This window comes from Ammospiza caudacuta, chromosome 5 (genome assembly GCF_027887145.1).
Source record: "Ammospiza caudacuta isolate bAmmCau1 chromosome 5, bAmmCau1.pri, whole genome shotgun sequence".
In the NCBI taxonomy this organism is placed as follows: domain Eukaryota; kingdom Metazoa; phylum Chordata; class Aves; order Passeriformes; family Passerellidae; genus Ammospiza; species Ammospiza caudacuta.
In genome coordinates this window covers 58,356,826-58,380,704 of record NC_080597.1, presented here as the reverse complement: position 1 = coordinate 58,380,704, position 23,879 = coordinate 58,356,826, and the positions used below count along the sequence as shown (strand labels likewise).

The following is a 23,879-nucleotide window of genomic DNA, read 5'->3' as shown; positions in this document are numbered from 1 at the left end:
CTCCCAAAGATGCTGGGTGGGAAGTCCAGTGGCTTCAGGACAAGACATCAGTTTGCACCAAAAGCCACGCCTGCACATACACACCCATTTCTGTAAATTCCTGAAGAACAAGTCAGGTAAACAAACAGGTCTCTGCCTCCCTAGGCAACAAAACAGCTCAGTCTGCAAGCCGCTTGCTCTTGCAATCCCCTTTTCTGCAGAACAAAAGGCAGAGAATTAATTAAATACAGCACAGATGAAGAAACAACATAGAAGATGTATGTTGCAACTGTCATGACCATGTTTTGACACTGACTTTGGAATCAGAGCAGAAACATTCAGGTCAACTTCACAGCTGGTATATTCTGTCTCTAATACTTATTTCTCATTCAGAAAAAAAATTATAAAACTATCTATACATCATAAAATAATCTTATTCAATAGTCCATAGTCCTGGCAACATGCCAGTCAGGCCTGTAGCTTTAAATAACTGTCCCCTCACCAGACAATAAACTCCTCATGAATATATCCACCTTTTAGTCAACCATGACTTCAGGATCTCAAAACCAAAGTATTTTAATGCTGACTGCCTCTCTATAGCATTCTCATATTATGATACTGAAAGTTCAATTGTCTCTTCTCACAATATAAGGGAAAAAACCAAAGTGGGAAAAGGAATATTATGCAAATATGATGCTTTAGTTGAAAGCAGTAGTTGGAATATATTGGGAATTACAGCTTTATTTTGCACAGTGATGCTGAATTTCTGTTTTAGGTGTTTTAAATAATCACCACAAAATAAGATGCATAGTTTCAATTAAGGATAAAGAAACTAAGTTTGGCACAAGTGTTCCAACAATCACCAAGTGCTTGAATAGTTCAAATATTGTATCTCCTAACAGACCACCCTGGCACATCATGCTCTCTTCCACTGTGACTACAAGTCTTAAAGAAATTAGTTATATTTAGATTAAGAATTAATATCAGTTTGAAAATAAACCACATCAAATAACAGGTACTAATATCTGTGGGAACATTTGTACCTCATACCCATCTCTCAGCAATTTTAGAAAGTATCTGTTAATTTATTTCACATACATGTATTTACATTGAGGGAAATTCACACCACTGAAAATACAACATTTACACATTCACAGATATACAGTTTTGCACTCTCTCCTGTGTTAAGACCAGGCACTCAGCTCTGCTATCTCTGCAATAATGACAATATTAATTCTTAGCAGATCAAACAACAGGCAGGTTTAGTGGATTTTAAACATCATCATGCTCTGTGTATGGTGGTTATACTCTTCAGGCTTTTAGATAGCAGATTATTTCACTGAAGAAAAATGCCTCCTGCATGGCATTTGCATAAGCTTCTATAAATCATAAGCATATACATATAGTTTCTGTTTTACTGTGTTATCAGTGATCCTTACTCTATAGAGTTCAGTTATCCTTGTAGTAGTTATTAAAGTTAATTCGCAGCAGAAAATCCTCCAAATGTGGTTGGTATCCTCTATTTACAAGCTTTGTTACCACTGGAAAAAATAAAATAAATAAAGTAAGCTTCAACTAAGATTAATATTGCAAATTCATCCTTGACAGCATCTGTGCCTTTTAATTAAAAAAAAAACCAAGAAAATCATAATGCAGAAATCTGAGAACAAATGTACATTTTAACATAAGAAAAGTCCAGTATTTCTTTCTGGAATTATAAAATATTTTAAATAAATGCAAAAGAAGGACTATGTGTCAGTTCCAAGTGAAAGTGCATTATTCTAACAAAGCATTTCCTTCTTATGTCGCTTTCACAGAAACAAAGAAATCACAGAATCTTTCACAATAAAGATGGTGTGTTCCTATCACAATCACAACTGACCAGGAAGCACGTTTAGGTCCTCAGGAGACCTCTGTGAAAGAAGCAGCTCTGCTGAAGTGAAGTCCATTGTGAGAGAGAAAAGCCAAGAGAAATTCCTAGGACAAAGCCCTCACGCTCTATGAACGGACACACCAACTGCTCTAAACATCCTCCAGTACAAAGGAAAAAAGCCAACAGAAGCTCCCTAAGCTCACAAACATCCCATGCACCAATACCAAGGGAATCAGCAAGCAGCAGCAGCATGCAAGGAAGAAGGGGAGGTGTCTTTTTAGAAGTTAGGGCCCGAGCCAAAGCCATTGAAGTCCAGAAAACTTTGTATTGGCTTTCAATGGATTCTGGATCAACCCCTTGTGGAGAGAGAGCATTTTACAATACATGGTGACTGAAGGTACAAGTGGAGATGAACAAGCACATATTTGTTTTGTAGTGCTTAACAAAGAGGGTGTAAAAAAATGGGTCACTCATCAGATTTCCTTACAGAATGGTCTATTAATCTCTGTCCATGAAGCAACCATAGATCTCGTAGTATGGGCTTAGGTGGCTCCCACAGGTGTTCTGACTTCCTGTAGAATTTGGAAGCAGCCATTCTAACTCATCCTGAAATATCTGTTTTTGGTCCTTTGATACCATTTTTGGACACCCTTAAAGAATAAAAAGGGCAGCTCATTTCCTGAAGAATATAGTCTGAACTAGAAAATATTTTAGAAGAATAGATAGAAGAAAAGCAGATGCACCTCCCTCGGGAATTCAAGATTTTCTAAAAAAAGGAACCCAGATCCCACAAACATCCTTTATAACAGACGAAGGATAAGTAATGTACTTAAATACAAGCAAGATCTGAAAGACATATGGAAGGTAACCATTTCAGCACATTATAGCCTAAGCTGAGAGTGAGATGAAATTTTACCATAGTAAAGGAAAGAACATTTGTCAATAGTTGAACACAGTTGAAAAGCTTGCCTGGAGCACATGCTGGAAGGCTCTCTGAGCTTTAGTCCAACGTGGGAATCAGAACTTCCAAATCTCATACTAGTGGTAAAACTCAACTATTGCATATATATCTAAAATTACTTCTGAGTGGTATCTATCTCTCTCTCACTGCTGCCAATAAAAAGTTTCAGAACTCACTTCCAGAGAAAAGAAAAAATGTATGCACAAAAGTACAGCTAAATACCAAATACTTATTTTGTAAATCAGCAAAAACTTACAGTCAGTTTTCAAATATCTGGTAGATTTCATGTGTGTACATCTCAATTGATGTACATGCAGATCTGATCTTGGCAAACCACAACAATGCAGTTTTCATTTGGGAAGTATATTTCCAACATTCCTTAAGCATATAATCTTCCTACTTTTACATTATATTACTAAAATATTCCAGTAGCCAGTTGACCTTTTGTTCCATCTAGAATTTATGCAATTTCTTACCTTTGAATAAGAAATGGGAGTAATATTTGAAGGTGTTGTAGGACTGCTGCATCAGACCAAAGTTGGGATGGACAGCCATTTGCTTCCCTGCATCAAAGCTCCACGACTGCGAGATGAGCTGGCTGCGGAACTTCAGGATGAGGCTGAAGATGCTGTGGATGATGTTCATCACAGGGGCTGCCTTCTCTGTCAACAGACCCCTGACAGAACAAAAACAACTGCACAAATCAGTTGATGTAATTTACTGGTTGTAAGACTATAAATACAAAGGAATGACAACCCTTTAGGTTAAAGATAATGGCTTTAAAAAATCCCCAAGACTGCAGCCAACAAATTTTAAACAAGGTGCCTAAATCTAACACAGTTTACTTGCACTTCCAAGAAACTTATATCTGCCCTAGAGAATCTGATTTCTAGAAAGACATTTGCCTTTGCAAAAGAGATGACATTTAACAGCAACATGTTCTGACTTTCCTTAAACTTTAATCTCCTCTCATCCTACCACCTGCTATCCAAAGAGCAGCTCTAGGCAAGCCTTTTCTGATTAAAACTCGCAAACAGAGACATGAAAGGAGAAATTTCTTTTCTTGCTTTTAATTTCTGTTCTGTATCATCTCCCTCCATCTCACCACTTCATCATTTCAGTGTACACTGTACAAGAAGAAACCAAATAAACTGTAGCTCCTTTCCTTTCAGTCACACCACACCACACCACGCCTCACATACAGTAACTAAGGGGCTAAAAGCTTGTGATTCCTAAAAGATGGTTGTCTCTTGCACTGCTCATAAAGCTAGACAAATCTTTTTGTCCTTTCCAAGTCCAGCCCTGGCCACTGCACACATATTAAAAGCACACACGTTGTACAGAAGATGCATCTCATATCCTTCAGCAAGGCTTACTGGGCACACTAATGATGCTGAATGAAACAGCAGTAATTTACAAAGGACAGAGTGACAGAAAAAGAACTGTGGCATGTGTGCCCTTAGTTTAGAGCTGTCCTGAGCAGCTGGAAGCTTGCAGAGGCATGGTGACCAGGAGCAGGAGGTAACTCAAGGAGTCCAGGGAAATGAAAAGGATGGATAGCTGAGAAAAAGTATCAAAGTACAGACCTTGTGAGATGCCATGAAGTTTGTTTCTTACATAAGAACACTTTCACATGTAAAGACTAATTAATGTGTCAGGTAAAAGTCAGTTTTGCACAAATACATTAGGCTAGGACTGGCCACTCCCTTAACATGCATTTGAAGTAAAAGCAAGTATGGTAACTTGCCTGAAGATTGCTTTGTTGAGGTATTCAGCATGTGTTCTGTGAATTTCTTCCAGGTTGCCCACAGAAGACAGTTTGTTTCCAAATTCACACCATGTAACATGAAGGATCTGATTAGCAATGTAACCTTGAATTACTTTCACAAAATGCTGCATCTCATGTTTATACAGCTGGAGCTGTCGAAACTGGACAGAATTTGATGCACGACTCACTAAAGCTGAAAACAAAAGCAGAAATATATTATCAACCACAGAGACCATCTAAAATCAGAATTTTTTAAGGAATTTAGATTTTTATTAGTAGAGTCTAATCCTGTTTAAAATGCCTTCAGCACCCTCTGCTAGACAATTGCTTATATACAGTCATGTCAAACTTCAAAAGCCACAATTTTCTCAGAACATCTTCCTTTGCATTTTGAACAGGATGCTCTCTTTCACTAGTCACACTCACCAGTGCGCTTCAAGTGAAACCAAACATCCTTGAGAGTCCACACCATGTGCTTCAGCTGAAGCAAAAAGGAGAAAATCTTGTTGTATTTATTCATGCAGCTCTCAGTAATGACAATGTTCAGAGGCCAGTCAACCTACAAGAAACAACAGTGCTGATCATACTACATTTTTTGTTAGAAATTATAACATTATTTAAAATACAAGTATTTCAACAATTATTATGTATTTTAATAATGCAATGCAATGGGCAGGCTAAGTAAATCCTGTCGTTTCCATTACACATTATTTTACTCCATTCTTAGATACTGTATTCTTATTAACATATTCACCACTGTACATAAGAACCATGGCATAAGTGCAGTATTCTACCTTGCTCCATGACCTCTCACCTTGTACCTGAGCTCTAAGCAGCTCAGAGCATCCGGTGCATTGGGCGTGAACATTTCTGGGAGATACTTGAGGGCAAAAGAAAGATTGGAAGCAAGCTGGGTGTCACCATGAAGACTGTACTGTAGTGCTTTATTTAGGATAGAATTAAGAACCAGTGGATTCAGCAATTCACCAGGTGTTTGTCCTGATCCAAGCTGGAGATAAAAAAAAAAACCAAACAAACCACTAATTACATCATATTAATAAAAAGTCTTGGCTCTTGAACACAGGTGAATTAAAGCACAATGATAAAGTGGTGATTACCCTGCCTTGATTGGAAGTTTTTACTTCTGCCATAGGGATGCATGAACAGCATAAAAAGCAACTTCTGAACTATTTTCTGTTCACAGCCTGAAGGGTAATCTCATACCTACACTGATTTATTTTCTTATGTCTGCTGTGGTTCAGTTCCTCCTGCAGGGAATAGAGTCTTTAGAAAGCCAGGGATTCAAGGAATTTATCTGACTTGAATCTGCCTGTCTCATCACCTCAGCACTCTCAGAGGTTTACAAATAAAGCTATTCATCAAGTCTAAATCCCCAAGTGCTCTCCCTAGTTGGGTCTAAAGCATTTTCAGAACTCAGAAAAATGCATTAACTCTCCTACAGCTGCCTATGTCCATGGTCAACAATCTGAATCAACCCAGGCTATCTGTCCTACCTTGTTGTCTTCCCCATGAACACAGCAGTAAGTCATGAAAACACTGCCTCATCAGAGGGCCAGCACTCTCTTCACATGGCCTCCCCTCTGCTCTCTAGCTGAGGATATTTAAGGTAAGAGTAGGTAGTTTGCAACACAGTGGGCAGCTTTCCACTGGATTTTAGCAAATGGCAACAGGCTCTTCCAGCCTTGCTGCCAGCAGACAGGAGGGGACAGCAATAGTGCAGCAGCTTTCACAGGAAATAGTGAGGTACCCTTCCAGGAGTGCTTATCTGTCCAAGACCTTTTTATTCCATCCTTACAACATTAACAGAGTTCCTTGCTACAGACTTCTCAACACAGCACAAAAGAGGAAAACTCCACAAGCCAGGATTCCAATTCACACCATTCTCTCATTCCCATCCAAATCAATTCAGAGGCACGAAGGCAAAGCAGACACCCCAAACCCTGGGGTTAAGACAACAAAGCAAATACCTTCTCAAACAACAGGTCACTGAGTGACTGAGCAAACTCCCCATCTTCCATTAATAAAAAGTGTCTCAGTGCTTCAAAATGCTTCTCTACATTCAGCTCCACAAAGTAGTAATCAACTATTGCTTTGTTCACAAGAGAAACACTAAGAATAAAAACACAGAAAAGATATTACACTTACATGCAACTCCTTCCTTACTGTTAACATTCAGCTGTGGCTACATCAGATTAATACTCCAGTACTTAACCCTGCTATTTAAGATGTTACTCATATAGGCAAAAAACATGAGACAAAAAATCCTCATCCATTATATATCAGAACTAAAACCTACCACTTCAGGTAACTGGGTTCTGAAAAATACTGGGGAAGTATTTTAAGACCGGCTACATACAGTGATCTTTGGAATATGCTGCTGGACCTGGATCAACATTTTATCAATTTTTTATCAATAGCATTCTGATCTCTGCACCTACACAAATTAAAAGACTATTAAATCCCCAGTAAGAATATACTAATTGAAAAAAACTCTGACACCAGATATTAAGATCTATACTACAGTTTAGCATCTAGATCTATACACAGCCTACAGTACCGTCTAGGTATTCAACTTAGCTTTAAATACTTTAAATACTTGCCTATCAGGGATAGGGTTATTCTGGCAGCACAAAAACTCAGGCTCAGTTTGCTGAATGTGTGAATCTGCACACAGATCATTCTGGCAGCCAACCAGGTGTTTAAAATGAGGTTAGACAATAACATCTTTCTACATTGCACCAAACTTTGAGTATAGCACACTGAGAGCTAGCAGATGGAAACTTAAAGGAAAGCAGATTCTAAAAAAGTGTCTGTAATTGTTTTCATGACAAAAGCTAATCTTGTACAAAGTAACAAAAACTTTTATTTAAAATATTATTAGATATACTCATTAAACCATCCAACATGTATGTGGTTTCCTTATATATTCCAATGGTAACAAGAACTGCTTCCATTATACCTCAAAACAGCCTTGAAGCTGGAGTTCCCACATAAGCATGAAATATACCCTGATCAATATGAGATTTCAAGAATTTAAAGATTTTTTTTACTCCCTTCGCTTTCATTTTTCAAATATAAACTAGCACACATAAAGAATACACCTTCTTTTTAAAAGAACAAGGAAACTAATGGTGTCAAAATCACTGCTGCATAATCTACAAGACTTCCCTCTGAGTGCTTATATTACAAACACACATTCACATTTTTAATTTGCATATAAATGTCTAAGTTTATGTTATTATTTATCATGCAGATCTGATCTTTTTAATTACTAATGGACCATTTACTGAATTATTTCTAGGACCTAAAAGCAAATTTAACACATCTATGTGCAACTCCTTTAATTGCAAAATTAATTGCAAAATTCCTAACAAATACTCACTGAGATACAAGTGGAGCAGTAATAGAACGTTTCATCAGCACTGGCAGAGACAAGAGCTCACTCAGCTGTACAGCAGTTTCATCTGTTGCAGACTGCACTGTAGGGTCCACAGGAAATGTGTATGATCTTGGTATCACGTGATGCAAGAGATGAGAAACTGGTGGCTCTGCTACATTTAAAAATACACAAATAATATAAGTTATTATAGTTAAGAAGCTTAATAATATGTTCCTATTAACCTCTGTATACAAAGACTTCTAGGTCAGAAAATCATAACATGTCAAAATGTATTTCTCATCTTTGTGCCTTGGAGCAAATTGTTTGGTTATTACAGTTCCTAACATTGGTAAATCACTGGTACGTCATAACATTCAGCTTTCTAGCTCAAATTCATCACATCTTCTATTGATCTACTATTCCAGCAGTTCTACTCACACATCAAATCATAACTATCTTGATACTTTTCAATACAATACTGATCAGATAAGGCTTTCAAATAAGCTTGTTCTTTCTTCCATGCATCTTCCTCTTCCCCTTCTCTCTCCTTGGCTGTGGCAGCATTAGCTTCAGAAGATAAAGTTTCTTGAGGCACGGTATCTTGAGAAATGGCCTTTTCAGGTTCTTCTTTCTAAAATTCATGAATGGACAAATTTTATGAGAGATGTTGGCTTTGTCTGTTCAGGCTTAATGTGTTCCTACAGGTAACTGCCTAGCTGTTCAAATGAAAAGAGAAGAGCCTACTCGCCTGTGTGTTTCAGACACGTAGAAACAAAATGATTTTACAGCAACTACTAGATCAGAGAGGAATTTACTACCTTTACTTTCAGTTCAATTTTTCAAAAGAAAAATAAGTCCTCTCAACAACCCCTTTTGCTTCTTACCTGTAAGCTCTGTGTGGAATCTGGAGAAGGGTCCTTGTTGACAACATCTGCAATTACTGTAAATACAATTAAAGTCAGCATTTACTTAGACCTGCTTATAATACTTGGTTCATACCTCAGATCTGCTCCTAAAGCAGTTCAAGATTCCTGTATAAACTATCGCAGAAACAACCACACCAATAACAGTACCTCCCCACAGCTCCACCCAGGTAGTTTTATGCATGTTCTCTACTTAAGGACCCTAAAGGTCCTGTTTCACAAAATTCCAGGCTAAAAGTTTCATTTTTTAATGCTCTGCTTCTTGCATACAGGAGACAAGTCTAAGCTCAAATTCTTTCCTCTGAAATCTAGCACTGTATGAAAAGTAATGCAAGGAATTAAGTGGAATAAGTAAGGAAGAAAGGACCCGTTTAGAAAATAAACATTTGGAGTTACTTTCATAAGCCCTTAAACAAATGCTGACTGAATAAACCTAATTTTATTTTACCTTCTTCTTTCTTTTCTATTGTATTTTCCTTTTTATCATCTTGAATATTAGCATCAGGAGAGTCTGTAACACTGTCAGATATCTGTGACTGAGGCAAAGTCTCTTCCTTAACTTGTGATGGTTTTGCATCCTTCCTGCCCCCTTCAGCGGGAGAGAACTCCTCACTGTAGAGAAGTGTCTGAACTGTGGAGTCGGACGAAGAACCCGAAATGGCTTTACGATGAGGTATAGGATCACTTTCTGTAGATGGGGCCCACTTCCCTATTTGGATGCTAGACTGGGATGCGTGTCCAAAGGGGCTCCAACGGGATTTCAAAGGCTCTGCATCCGACACCAGCTCTCCAATTTTGATGTGTGACTGCGAGGCGTGCCCGTGGATGTTCCAACGAGGCCTGGCTGAGGCCACCTCTGACACGTTTTCACCAATCTTGATATTGGCATCAGATGCGTGACCATGGCTGCTCCATCGAGGCCTTGCAGGAGCTACATTTGACACATACTCTCCAATCTTAATATTGGCTTCTGAAGCATGTCCATAGATGTTCCACCTGGGCCTTGAGGTCTCTATCTCTGAAGCATATTCCCCAATTTTAATATGAGCTTCAGAAACATGTCCATGAATATTCCATCGAGGTCGCCTAGACTCAACTTCAGAAGTACAGCTGCTGCTTTTTATATGGGAATCTGAAGAATGCCCATAAGGACTTGAATGTGGCTGGTAAGTGTCCACTTGAGGTACATATTCTCCCACTCTAATGTTGGCATCAGATGCATGTCCATGAATATTCCAGCGAGGCCTTCTGTTGTCCACACCAAATACGTTTTCCCCAACTCTGACATGTCCCTGCCAAGCTGCAGACGGTCTGAGAACTGTACTGAAATCATACTCGCTCTGCTGATGCAATGGTGCACTGTCTTCTTCTGGTGGTCCTCTCACAACAGCCTGACTTTCACTCACTTGCAAAGTCTGAGAAAGATCTGAGTTAATATTTTGGAATGCTTCATCGAGCAAAGATCCTTGCATCCTGACAGCAACAGACTGTTCATCTTGTGACTTTGATAAGAAATCTTCTATATTTACATTGGATTCAGGCAAGGACTCAGCACTGTATAGAGAACTGCATGCTTTCTCTGAATTTTGGAGATTGCTTTCAGATCCTGTTGCTTTAGGCTGAAAATGCTCATCAGCATCATTATTTGCTGGCTCTGGCACAGGCAGTGCTTTGTCAGCAGAAGCAGCATATCCCTGTTCAGTCTCAGATTCTTCTCTGCCAACTGTCTCATTAGAAGGCAGAGGTTTGACAAAAGACTCCTAAAAAAGAAATAATTATTACACTGTATGGTTGGTCACATATCAACCTACTAATTAAGGCATTGCTTTATTACAGGATTAAAAATTTCCCAATTTTTCTGATGAGTACATAAATGATAACTACTCACCTTGCTGTTGCAGTGAACCTTGTGTTTACTGAACTGAAATGAACTATGAAATTAAGTCCCTTTAGGGAAACCTGGAACAGCAACTTGAAGTTTATGTAAGAAAATAAACTCACTTGTGAAGGTGGCTCTTTCTCAACAGGGGTTTTATCCAAAGCCAACTGGCACTGTTTATAAGGAATAATATCTAATTTTCTCCTATAGCTTCCCTCTGGAAGCTTTTCAAGCATTTCCTACAAATTAAAAAAAAAAAAGAAAAAAGTCTTTAAGTACCAAGTATCAAATTTTCTAAATTACACTTCTTAAATCTTTTTAGGAGGTACCTCAATGCGTTTTTGATCTTCTAACAGAAACTTAAGACGGGCTGTTTCCAACTTGTGGCGCTGAATTTTCCATAATTTTCTTTGTTCCCTACGGGCTGCATCATCAGAAAGTTTGCTATAATGGTCAATTAATTCCTGCCTAAATGAAGGTAAAAAGAAAGTTACAGATTTTTGCACACTGATTTTCATCTTCCCATCTAAAGAATAAAACTTTTTAGCACTTCAGAACTGAGAATTGGTTCTTGAAATGTAGAAGCCAGAGGCTTCAGTCACAGAATAAACAGGTGGAAAACACAGGACTGCATTTTTAGTCAACATGTATTTCTGTAACTATTTTTATTAGTATTAGTAGGTAATTCATTTGGTTTAAGTAATTTTAGATGAAACAGAAGAAAGTGAAATATCAAACTCCAACTGCTTTTTACTTCTGCTTTGACATACGTGACCATTTTTGCTGTGGGCTCTGCTTTTAAATTTTAAGATGCAGTCAATTTTTTTCTTGAAATTTTTATTATAGCAAAACCCAGCATAGGGTTGGCACAAATCAGTGGGTCCCAGATTTTATGGCCACTAACAATTTGTAACAAAATTGCTCACTGATTGCCAAAAATTCTTACATCCATCTTCTAACTGCAAATATTACCCTTGTAGAATAAAGTCTGCAAAATACTGTGAATTTTAACATACAATTACTTTTTCCTGAGATCTTTATGATAATTTTGAAGACAACTCAGATACATTTACCTTGCCTTTTTTTCCAGTTCTTCTTCTAAAGCTTTCAGTCTTTTTTCTCTCTCTCTGAGCTCTCGGGCATAGCTGAAATCATCATCAATCTCCTCTTGCTTTATTGCAAGACGACGCTGCATAAATATTTAACACTTTTAAAAGCTGTTCCCAATACCAGCTGTAACACACACATCTACAAGAAGTTCTTATTTGTACACCATGAGCTACTAATTCAACTTCAGTACAACATATCCATTCATTTATTTGCCTAAGAAATATAGTCTGCCTCTAGAATGGCAGAGAGATACCTCTTGGTCCTTTGCAAACTGTTCCTTCAGCTTCTGAAACTGCTCCCGTTTCTTTGCATCCAAAGCCATTCGTTCTGATATTTGCTTGTCTGTGTTAAAATAAAGATTCTGTTAGTTTACATTAACAAAATCACTAGAGAGCACATAAAATGCCACTATAACTTACCACTAATGGCTTTCAGTACTTTGCTAGCAGTTTCCCGAGCATGAACAATTAATTCTTGTTTGGCTATTTCCATGCGCAAGTCCTAAAAATAAAATAAAAGAAAATAAAATTAAATTTAAAAGAAAAAGCCAAGGTGGAATTTTTTCTATTATTTTAGACTTGAAATACACTGATACACAGTTGCAAAGACAGATGCACATTTTATAATGGTTATTAATCAATTAATACAACAAAAATATGAATAAAACAAGTAAATGCAAAATCTACAAACTAGTCTTGAAAGTTAATACTCCAGACTTTAAAACAAACGAATTCCATCTGATATATAAACTAAATTGATGGAATCTGAAGGCCAGAATTTTCTTTGTAGTTAAAATGTTCTGAAAAAACAATTAGCCATGGAAATCACAAACAGTCTTATCTGGTTACTAATTAGTTTATCTCATTTGTTAAATCAGAATCTAACAGTCTTTTCAGTAAGAGGACAAATCTCCTAATGTAAAGAACTAAGATCAAAGTCTAACACTCATTTAATATATGAAAAGGCTAAAAAATATCAACACACCACCTATACTTTTAAAAGCTATATTACATAATTTCAATATTTAATAATTTTTATTTGCTGCAATTAAAACTGTAATTTACCCATTAAAAATCTGACTGTAAATACAAATTCTTTAGAGGTTATAACAAAAATGAAAATTGACTATTTTTAAAAAATCATAATGAGGTATTTGCTCCTTTTTCATTTACCTTTTCCTCCTTGCTTATAGAACTGTATCGAGCAATTCTTTCCATTCGACCTACGTACACTGCACAATCTCTCTCTATTTCCTTCAGTTCTTCAAGGGAAAAAATAACTGAAATCCGGGGAACAGGTATATCTGACCAACATATATAATGCTGAAAAATGAGAGATTTCCTTTTACATACATTTTAAATATTATGAATTCACATTACACATTTTTTTAACTTAGTCCTGCTTCACAAAACCTCCATACAGGATCTATTTCACTTGAGGTATTAGGCTTACATGTGACACCACATAGCTGATAATGAGCTGCTCTGCTGAGACTGAGCAGCTCTGATGTTAAGGAGAACACTTGCTCCCTGGGAATGTTTACAGACTTTAGACACCTCTCTGGTTGTTTTATTTTTGGACATATAGAGAGAAGACACAAAATAGTTGAACATGTTCTTCTTATCAAGGACAAGAATCGTTCTGCAAAATACCAATAAACAAAACTTTTTGAAAATGCAGTGATACAGCTAAAAGAGCTGTGCAGAACTGAGCCATGACCTGGTAAGAGTGAGGCAGTTTTAGACCAAAAAGGAGTAGTGCAAGAAGTGGAAGTTTGAATGCCACAAACATTTCTGCTTTCAATACAAAGAAATAAATACATAATGTACATTGTATACAATAAATCTGATGGTGCTAAAATGTCTATTTCTGCAGTGAGGTAGTAGCAAGTAGAGTGGATAATCAGCTCACAGGTATCTGAGAGCAAGTAATTGCCCTTCATCATCCTACTTACGTAATACCAAGTTTTGTTAAAGGAGTGAACTTGCTAAAAACCTGCACTCTTGCTCTAGAGAGTAATGTAATAGGAAGGAAGCAACCCAAAACTTACCCTAGGACAGCACAATTTCAGCAAGTTTATGGTTTTCCCACATATGTATACATCATTAGCAATATGCTTAAGAAATACAGGGACACAGTCTTCTACGTCTTTTGAAATCAAAACATAACCATGAGTCCAGTAATGTTTATCTGTGTAACAAAAAGATGGAAATACATATTTTAGTTATTTAATTAACAGCACAAATTATACTAATTAGAAATGCTCCATATATATATACTGTACCTCTGAAACAAAGATAATCCTCATTCACCTGAATCATAAATTCTCCATAAACATCTCTGAACACACCACTATATACCCAATCATAGATAAATCTGAAAAAAAAAATTGTACAGTGTTGAAAATCAATTCTCTTGCATTCTCTTCTTTATTATAACCAAGGAGTTAGTATGCTCTCTAAAATCCCAAAAGACACAAGATATATGCAGGCTAAAAGCCATCAATTAAGTGCTGTGACACTGACATTTAAATATACAGGAAATTGTGGCTCTACACTTTTCTTAAGCTATTTTTAATAGACTATTTTAGTGATAATTAGTTTAGATAAGAGAACAGTGCCTCAATTAAAACAATTATTTTATTCCTACACATCAATTTACTAAATATATATAAAAATATACAGAAAACTTTGCAGCACATCAAGGGCACAGCAAGAGAAAAGCAGAAAGGATTTGTTTTAAACAGTGGTAATTTCAGCAGAGAGAAACTAAAAGGGTATAAAATAAAGATGCAATACCAAGTACTTTTTCCCCAGACCCAGAGACATTTTTAATATATATGCCATGATGAGAATTACTATTTTGGCATATTTATTCATGCTTTTTCATATTTTTTCTGTGTGAGTCAAACTTTTGAAGAAATAAAAAGCCCACTACTTTTATACAATCTGAGGCTATAGATAAAAAGGCTCAGAGGTCCTGGGAGATTTTTTTTTTTTTTAATTAACAATGTGCAACAAAGAGGAAGCATTTAACACAGCAACCGCTGCTCAACTTCAAGGTTGCAAGTAAAAAGTTAAGCACTTTTAAATTGTTAAATCTGATGCTTCTGTGGTTTATTTGAGCAACAACTTGTATTATTTAATTTCCTTCAGGTTAATAAATGAGTGGGTAACACTTTATGCAGATAATAGAGGCTTCCTTCCAGGGTAGTCCTGATCATGTATAATTGATACTTCAATAGCTATCTGCAGCAAATTTAGGAATCAATGCAGCAATCCAGATTTTTTTAGGTTCCATGTGATGCCCTTGGTATTTCAGAAATCTGACTTCCTTCTATAAATAGCAGGGTAAGAGCTGTGAAGATATTTCAGTGAGGCTTCTGGTAAATCTGAAATTAAATTTCTCCGAAGATAATTTCATGTAGAAGGAAGAAAACACAAGAAGGGTGGCCATGGGAGGAATCTTAAATTTAGAGCATTTTGGCAGATTTTTGTTTTCTCTTGTATTTTTACATCTATTATGTAACATTGCAAACTGATGATGGACTACAGCTATAATTCGTGTAAATAGCTATTAAAAAAATTACCATCTCTTCAGATGTCTGTAAACTAATAATTTTTTAATTGATGAGCACTGCTTAACAAAACTGTTGCAATCCAAGGAACTCTACTTTTAGTTACTCCTATTATCAGTTAGTTACATGTACTTAATGAACAACAGATATTTTATTCATTTTTGCTTACTAAAAAGCCCACAACAAAAAGACAGTGGAAAAAAGCATGAACTTCCCCAGTTTGTACAATAAAAGAAACTTGTCAGTTTCCAGTTTTGGGATTTTAACTGAGGTATGAGGATATTTCAATATGAACTTCCATGACCAGCAGCAAGAATTAAGTCTTATTTACACATATTTATTTACTAATCTAGCCACACATAACTCCTTACATTGTTACTTAGCTAAGAGGGTCAGAACAGCAAAATTAACCAATTTTAATATATACTGCATATACAGACATGTATTTTTTACTGAAATTATTAAAAGCCACCGTTAAACATGCAGAGTCACTCACCAGATTACCAATTCATAATTCTTAAACTCAGTTATGCAGAGAACAAACAGTATCGACACACCTTGTGTATGGCTCACAGCTTGTCTTCAATAAAGAGAGAAGAACTGGATAATGCTCATTGCTACAATTGTTGAGAGCCTCTTTGTACAGATATGAAAGCAATTTAACACCCTAAAAATGAAAAATATTTTAACATTAGGCAACACACTTCACAACATCTTTAATAACAAAAATACATGGCTTGACATATTTCACTAGACTCAGAAGGCAGTTTCATCTCATGTCCTCCATCTATTTGCTTCACCTGAGCAAGTTACCCCAAGCTCACTTTATCATCTCTAGAGTGAGACAGGTATGTTTACAGTTGGATTCACATGACTAGAAGGCTTATTTTGAGCCCTTTGTTTATTTCAGGAATTGAAAACCCTGGACAAATTTCCATATGTTTAAGTATCTGGAGAAAGGACTATAGTGCTTTAACTGGAGGTCCAGGATCATAGCTTTGCTAGTAGAGAGACCAGCACTAAGTATTTAATGTAAAATCCAACATATTTGAAGAATATTAACACTGAAACCCAAAACAAACATAAAAATATCAAACAAAAAATCACCGTAGGAAATGAAGCACCAGCTCCACCACTGATCCCCAGTGCTGTCGTTCCTATGCCACACAGTTCAGCTAAATACCTAAAAAACAGTATTAAAACATATATAAAAACTTCAACCAGGAGTCTCCAAGATCAGTTATGAACTTTGCTGAATTTCAATATTGTACAACAATCACACTCAATCTGCTGAATGACAACAGGCATAACTAAGAAACTGAGTATAAAGACCTTGTATGTTTTCCCTCGAATAGTCTGGATATAAAAAAATTTTGTAAAACAGAGGAAAAATACTGACAGACTAAATAAGAATGCCCATGTAATATGGCCTTCTCAGTGTATATGCACTTTTTCTGCAAGGAAAAGTTTAAACATTTAATACCATTCTCTTACCTCAGCTGACGACCTAATTTCTTGAATAGAAAGCTGATTGTTAGAAGACTCAAAGTAGGAGGTGTTGACAAAACACAGGCTCGGTAATATTGAAGATACTTTCTCAGTCCACTTGTGAATGCCTGGCATGAACAGAAAATACTTAAAAGTCTTACTGTGAAAGTTGTTAACAGTCTATCAATGTCTCTCATCGATTGCATCAGCATGAAAAAAAAACCTTTTAGTAAAATAAATGGCATATGCAGGTAAGGGAGACTTGAACACTAAAGTAAGGGGCGAGTGAGGGTCCATGCAACTTCAGACACTGCAATGAGCCTGATGACTCCTCTGTAGTCCTCACACATGCAGTGCATAGAGCCTGGAGCCATGCACAGTGAAATAAAGCATCTTGGCTCAGATTCTTTAACTTGTCCTTTGAGGAGCTCCTCATTCTCTATAAAACCAGCCCAGGGAAACCTGCTTCCCTACTTTCGTGCCTAAACTGGATACTGCAAAACACTTATCTAGGACTTTATCTAACAGAGAAACCTTCTTAACAGAAATTGAATAACATTGCTGTAATTCAAATATTCAGCATGAATAGATTTTCATAACTAATCCTAACTTAATTCTATACATTAGGAAGAGATTAAATCACCAGATATTACAGTGCGTACATACAGCTCAACATAATATGCCGAGGACTGACATGGAAAATTTGCATGCATAATTTTGAACCAAGGAAAAGTAATTAAAGCTATTCAAACCATCTTTTTCTACCTCAGTTTTTATTTTTGAAAAATATATTTTATATATATACAGTGTACTAAGAAAGTTCTTGTATTTTAATTTTATACATCTTTCTGTACATATAAGAAACGTGTTAAAAGCATTTAAAAATTTCAATTCTTTAGTCCACAACAGAACAATATTACTAAACAAAAGGTAACAAAGACATTTTACTGCATGTTTCAGTGGAAGCAAGCCCTCAGCACAGAGAGCTGTGATTTAAATACATCAGCACTGTTCCTTGCTGACCTGGGATGGAGCATTACACTAAAAATATCCTGCAGTTTTGCAGAATGCAGAAATTCCAGCTTTACATTAAATCAGTGACCTTCTCTACCTCAGATAATTGGCCCATTAAACCCAGTTGATTTAATGCAATTGTTTTACCTGAAACACAAGTCCTTTGCTGTATGAGGAATCCAAAACTGGCTGAAGAGAAAAGCGACTTAGCCGCATGTAATAGGTTCCATACTCTGCAACTTCTGAGAGCAGGTTATGCATTGTCTCTGGTGATGTTCCAGACACATACACCCCCTCCTTTATCACAAAGGACTGAGCAGCCTAAGAGGATACAGGGAGGAGAAAAAAAGAAAAGGCAGGCAGATTCAATGATTTCTAGAGCTGTATTCTGATTTAAAATAGCAAATGCTTACACACAAAAATAATAGCAGACAAATTCTCAGTTTAGATACTCAGGTGACTGAGACTATATAGCTAGGACAGTGAGACAAACATGGAATTGTAGCAAAATTGGAGGAGTAGGAATGATGCTTTAACATTTACAGAATAAGACTCTTTACTTAATTCCTTAAAGAAAATCCAATTCTACAAAATTATTTACACACCTATTTTCAAGTACTCATAAACCTATTTTCCCTTTAGAGAACTACAAATAATCTTAGCCTATTACAGTAACATAATTACTGCAATAGATAAATACTGCCCTGTTGACATTAGGCAACATTCAACTTCTTAACACTAGTCACAACTGCAAGATCTCAGCAGAAATAAATGTATTGAGGAGGAAACCTCTATGAAGGAAAAAACTAAAAAGATTTGAGTAGGAAGGGCAGATAAAAATCTTCCCTACCTGATTGAGTGAAAATGTGGTGGATACCACACCAATGAGGACATTCAAGACATCCTTAACCAGTTCAGGTTCTTTCACCAGCACAAGCTGAGGAAGCTGAAGTACAGTATTAGCAAACAGCTGCAATTCCCCTTCTCGAAGTTTGTAAAATTTGTCAAAAGCTTCTCTCCCAGCTTCAGTAAGATACGGTTCCTCTTTTTTACCAGGTGGGCTGTGGCAGAGTAAACACAACATTACAAGGTAATTGTGTAATGAAAAGAATGACATACATCTCATACAGGAAGAAAAAAGCATTTCAGAGTTTTGCACAGACAGAATTCCACACAGAAAAGTTACTTGTAATAGACATTTGTAAGGGAATGTGCAGTCAATGAAACCAGAGCTCAAACTCAGTGCAGAGAACAAATACATAAATACATAGATAATTTGAACATCAGTTCAAAGAGACAGAATCCTTGGCACAGAACTACCAGCTGCTTTTATGGCCCTCCTTCATGCAGTTTTCACACTAGGAAAACAAGGAAAATATATGCCATATTTCCATGGTTCATTTAATGCTAATATTCAAGTAAGTTGAAGAGAAATACACTCCAACTGTTAGAATCAACTTCTATTAACACATTTTGCCTGTTCATAGTGAAGATTACTATCCCCTCCAAAACAATTTCTATTTCCAATTCTTCCAAAAACTCTGAATTCTAGTAGCAGGTACTACACAAAATCAGTCAGGCATATGGTCTATATATGGCTCTTAGACCCCTACAGTCTAAAAAGCAGCAAGAAAAATTGTTTTGTTCTAGGAAAAAGCTCAAGTGGGCTATAGTGGCTTTGAAAAGTCAGAACAGTGAATTTCTGAGTTTCTGAGCTTCTAAGTCTCAGAGATAAAAAACCACTGTTCAACAATGCAACAGCACACCACTAGATTATTATTTAAAATTAAAGAAAACATTCAGAGCAAAGCTTCTCCAAGAATCAGGCTCATCACTGGCCATCTGAAATCTCAGAACACCTGCCATACCTTCTTTTCCTTTTACCTTCCATTTTAGGGGAGCCAGGAACCCTGAACAGGACTGCAGAGAGCTTTCTCTCAGGAGATGCATCTTCTGCTCAAAAGCCGAAAGAACTACAAGCCTAACTAGACCACCAAGAAGTCTGTTACAATTTTCTCATCTGTCTACAGGATGGGGAAAGGAATACAATACTCTACAATACAGGGAGATATTTGTTTAAATCTTCTACTGCTCTACAATTACCACTTTCTCTTTTGAAACTGAAAATATGGAATCATTTTATACTGAGACAAATTGCATAGCATGTAAGAAGTCAAAATAGATAGAAAAATGCTGCATTTCACACAAACAGTGTTTTCCTAATCCCTTCGTTTTTTGACAAAGTTGATTTTATCTCTTCCTGAGAAAGTGCTGCACTCTAAGAATCGGTCTGTTGAAATCACACAACTTTTATTCCTTTATCCCTATTAATGCAGCATATTGAAATCTGTGAATTAGACATGCTCATTTCACTATTTATACTGAGGTCATGTGGAACTAAGATGCAATGCACCTTCACACATTTGCACATGGTGCACAGTAAATTTACCAGTAAGATCAGACACGTACTAGCCAATTCTTTCCCAACACCTTCTTTTGCTGGGTCCATATGTAAGCACTGCATCCCACAGGTCTATGTCTGGAGTCATGCTTGGCTCTGACTGAGAATCAGGAGTCAGATTGGATGCTGACTGGAATCCCTCATCTTCTGACTGGTCTATACTTTGGGGAACCTGTCAGAAAGAATTCAAATGTCAGACATGGAAACATTTTACTGAAGACACATTTGTTAATGAAAAAGATGTTCTGCAATCATTCATGACCAAATGACTCAACGTGATCCAACCTCTCTCAGCTACCCTCCCATTATATCAAGCTTAAATTTTTATTGTAGGCACTCTTTTAATCTTATGAGTCTCTATAGGTATTAATGCCCATACATAAAAAACAAATCACCTTCAAAATAATATACTACACTTGTTGGGGTTAAATTTTAAACTTTCTTGTTTGGCAAGCATATAGTGCTACAAATGGAGAATCTCAGGTATGGACATTCAACAATGTAGCATTAATACTGCTTTACCATTTGTTCCAGACAAAGGATCCAGGCCACAAATCTTCAAATTTGTAAGCATTTTGTTAACTATGACTAACCACAGTTTGTACCCTAATTCATATGCAGAAAATCTGTAAGTGTCCAAACAGTGTATATGCCACATCCTCAACTCCCACTCAACAGGACCCATATGTGCAGAATTATCCTCAATTTTAGTAAAAGACATCCATGTAAATCACATCCATGTAAAAAGCAGCATATTCCTCAAGAAATTGCAAATTTTCCAGTGTGATAGAAAGAGGTCAGCACTAACTCAAAAAGCTTCTGCCTCCTCTAGGTTACAATTTACATCCACATGTGAGCACTGAATGGCAGAGGGTTTTTCTATTTAATGTGTTTGCCTTCAAGTTTCAGTTCAGACCCTGAATTAAAGGAGTTGCAAGATCTATCCATATGTTAAGTAAAGGGAACAAGATGAGGATCTAAGGGTAGGCTATAAATAAGCCTACCTACACACAGTAAAAATGGAAAGTGGAAAGAAAGAAGAAAAACTCTGAAAGTGTACCTAGTACTTCTACAAGAATAAGCCAGCAAAAATAAACAGAACGGACAGCAAAAGGGGAAAAAAGATACAGTAGAAACTGTACACACTGAAAAGGTAATAGGACAATAGGAACTAGGCCATTAAATGGAAAAAAAAAACCCAGAAAAAATGCTTTAAGATATAACAAGCCAAGACAACAATACAGCAAGTTAGGTAATGCAATCTGAACAGCAAATCAGTACATTCAGGCAGGGATGCTTAGGCAGTCAGTCTGAGCACTGACAAGCAAGCAGCAATGCAGAGGAGCTCATCAGAAGAAGCAGGCAAAAATGCAAGCGAAAGGTTGCTAGGGTGGGGAAGGCATAGATACAGCTGATGGCTTCAATTCATAAAGGCTATGGCCACATGATGGGTTTTGACACAGCTACAGGGCAAGACCAAGGTTTTTGGTATTATACATCTCCAAAAAGAATATCTGGTTCTCTGCAAAGGAAAGGATCCCTGCTCCATCTTAAATTCCAGTGCTGTAGGCTTCTATCACCAATTAAACTACTATGTACATTTTTAACTATATTTTAAAGTGACACATGAAAGCATGCATGCACTCCTTAGTCCAAACCAAATGATACCATACTTTAATTGCAAGTCCAGACAAATCTGCATTGTCAGGCACTGGTGGTAAATCCAGCTTGATGTCCATATCATAGGTGCGGCTGTGGACGAGAGCACCGAAGAGCGAGACGCGCGTTTCCTTCTCAAACTTGTCCCCAGCAGGACAGCTCTGGGAGAACAGCCCCATGGCAGGGAGCCCAGTGCCAGGGGCAGCCTCCATGATCTGCAGGGTCTGCTGAATCGTGTCGTTGAACTGACATTCTTCGTTTGTTATCAGAGACTGTATGTCAGCTTCAAACACACTCACATCATAATAATCATAACCCTGGTATTTGACATTCCTCCCAACATATTTGTTGTTCAAAAAATAGTCCTTTTTTTGAGGTACCAGCTGAGGGGGACCTGTCCCAGCAAGCTGTACTAAGAGATCTAAGACAGAATTAACTTCAGTAAATGGTAAACATTCAGCTGTTTCCAGTTCCTCCACAAGATTCTCCAGTCTATCTGCTTGAGCACCTAGGCCAGCGACTCTCAAGTTGAAAGACAGCATCAAAATTTTGTTTTTCACCGGGAGTCTGGAAACGTTTGATTGCAGCTTACGAGCCTCATCTTGAAAAAGGTTCATGAACAGGGCATTATAAGCAACCCTTTTCAAATTTTGCTTAGCCCTTCTCTTGCTGATCTTCTGCCTGCCTAAGTGAACTTTCCATGGCAGAGCTGTCAGGTGTGCTTCACACAAGTCATTGAACAGCTGTGTAATGCTCTCCATTGCAAATGGAACTGTCAGGTTTTGGCAGGTACAGTCTGGGTCTCTGATCCCATGGGAAGGAAGACCTGAAAAATATCAGAAGGAAAAAACTCATAAGGTGCATAAGAAATTGGTAAGTATGCTTTAACTTGAACTGAGACAGCTCAAAAGAAAAGAGAACTGACCTCACACACATTTAGGACATGAGCTATGAAAAACCCACTTTAACTTTTATCATCAATGAAGTTATGGTGCAGGAAGCTTAATTCCAGATGCCAAATTTTTCTCGGGAGACTGAAATAAAAGAGGGAAGATTGTCCAGATCTGATCCCGGAATCCTGCGGGAGCACCTCCCTCCCCTCGCGGTGCCTGCAGCCGCGGCCGCGCGGGCAAGACGCGGGCGGCGATGGTGACCGGGGGCGGCCGCACGGCTGGGCCGGAGGGTTCCCGCCATCCCCGGGGCACGCCGGAGCACCCACCCAGGACTGGAAGGGTGTCGGCACCCCCGGAGGAGCTGCCGGCGGCGGGGCTCACCCTGAGCATCCGGCCGGGCCCCCCCGCCCCGAACACCCCGCCGCCAGCAGCTGCCCGCGCCCTTCCCGCCCCCCGGCCGTACCTGCGGCGCTCCCCGGGCAGCGGGAGCGGGACGGAGCCGCCGCCGCCTCCTCCCGCCGCCGCCGCCGACGTCACCCGAGCGCGACCGGGCCCGCCCCGCTGCCCGTCCCGCTCCCGCTCCCGCCCCCGCCCCGGCGGGGGCCGAGGGAGCCCGTGGGGCCGCCCCTCAGGCCCGGCGCTGCTGCAACGCGGCCTCAGCTCCGGCACCTCCGACCGCGGAGGGAAACGCCGGTTGGAGCGTTCGTGAATTTAAACCATTCCTGCAATTCTCACCCTGAACTGCCGCGGCTCGGCTGACAAACACATAACAACACGCGAGTGCCGGAAAGCAATGAGCGACGCCGGGCTCGAGCAGCCTTAGGACCGTATTTGCAAACAAATCTACTAACAGTACACTGTTTCCCCTCTTAATTCATGTTTTAATAAAGGCTT

General features: G+C 38.1%; 1 protein-coding gene across 1 annotated transcript; it reads right to left on the bottom strand.

Annotated features, from left to right (window-relative positions):
- On the bottom strand, positions 1-23,494 carry TUBGCP6 (tubulin gamma complex component 6). Its single transcript, XM_058805284.1, has 27 exons — positions 23,449-23,494; positions 22,107-22,918; positions 20,442-20,605; positions 18,823-19,033; positions 18,120-18,293; positions 16,965-17,086; positions 16,578-16,653; positions 16,028-16,137; positions 14,178-14,269; positions 13,944-14,083; positions 13,066-13,215; positions 12,313-12,394; positions 12,147-12,235; positions 11,857-11,972; positions 11,113-11,251; positions 10,906-11,022; positions 9,353-10,664; positions 8,866-8,921; positions 8,420-8,612; positions 7,985-8,153; positions 6,570-6,711; positions 5,396-5,590; positions 5,008-5,140; positions 4,561-4,774; positions 3,290-3,489; positions 1,419-1,520; positions 1-194 (listed from the first exon to the last, which is right to left on the bottom strand). The coding sequence occupies exons 2-26, from the start codon at positions 22,851-22,853 to the stop codon at positions 1,429-1,431; spliced, it is 5,235 nt and encodes a 1,744-aa protein (XP_058661267.1). The 5' UTR covers positions 22,854-22,918; positions 23,449-23,494; the 3' UTR covers positions 1-194; positions 1,419-1,428.
- Positions 23,495-23,879: the final 385 nt, after the last annotated feature.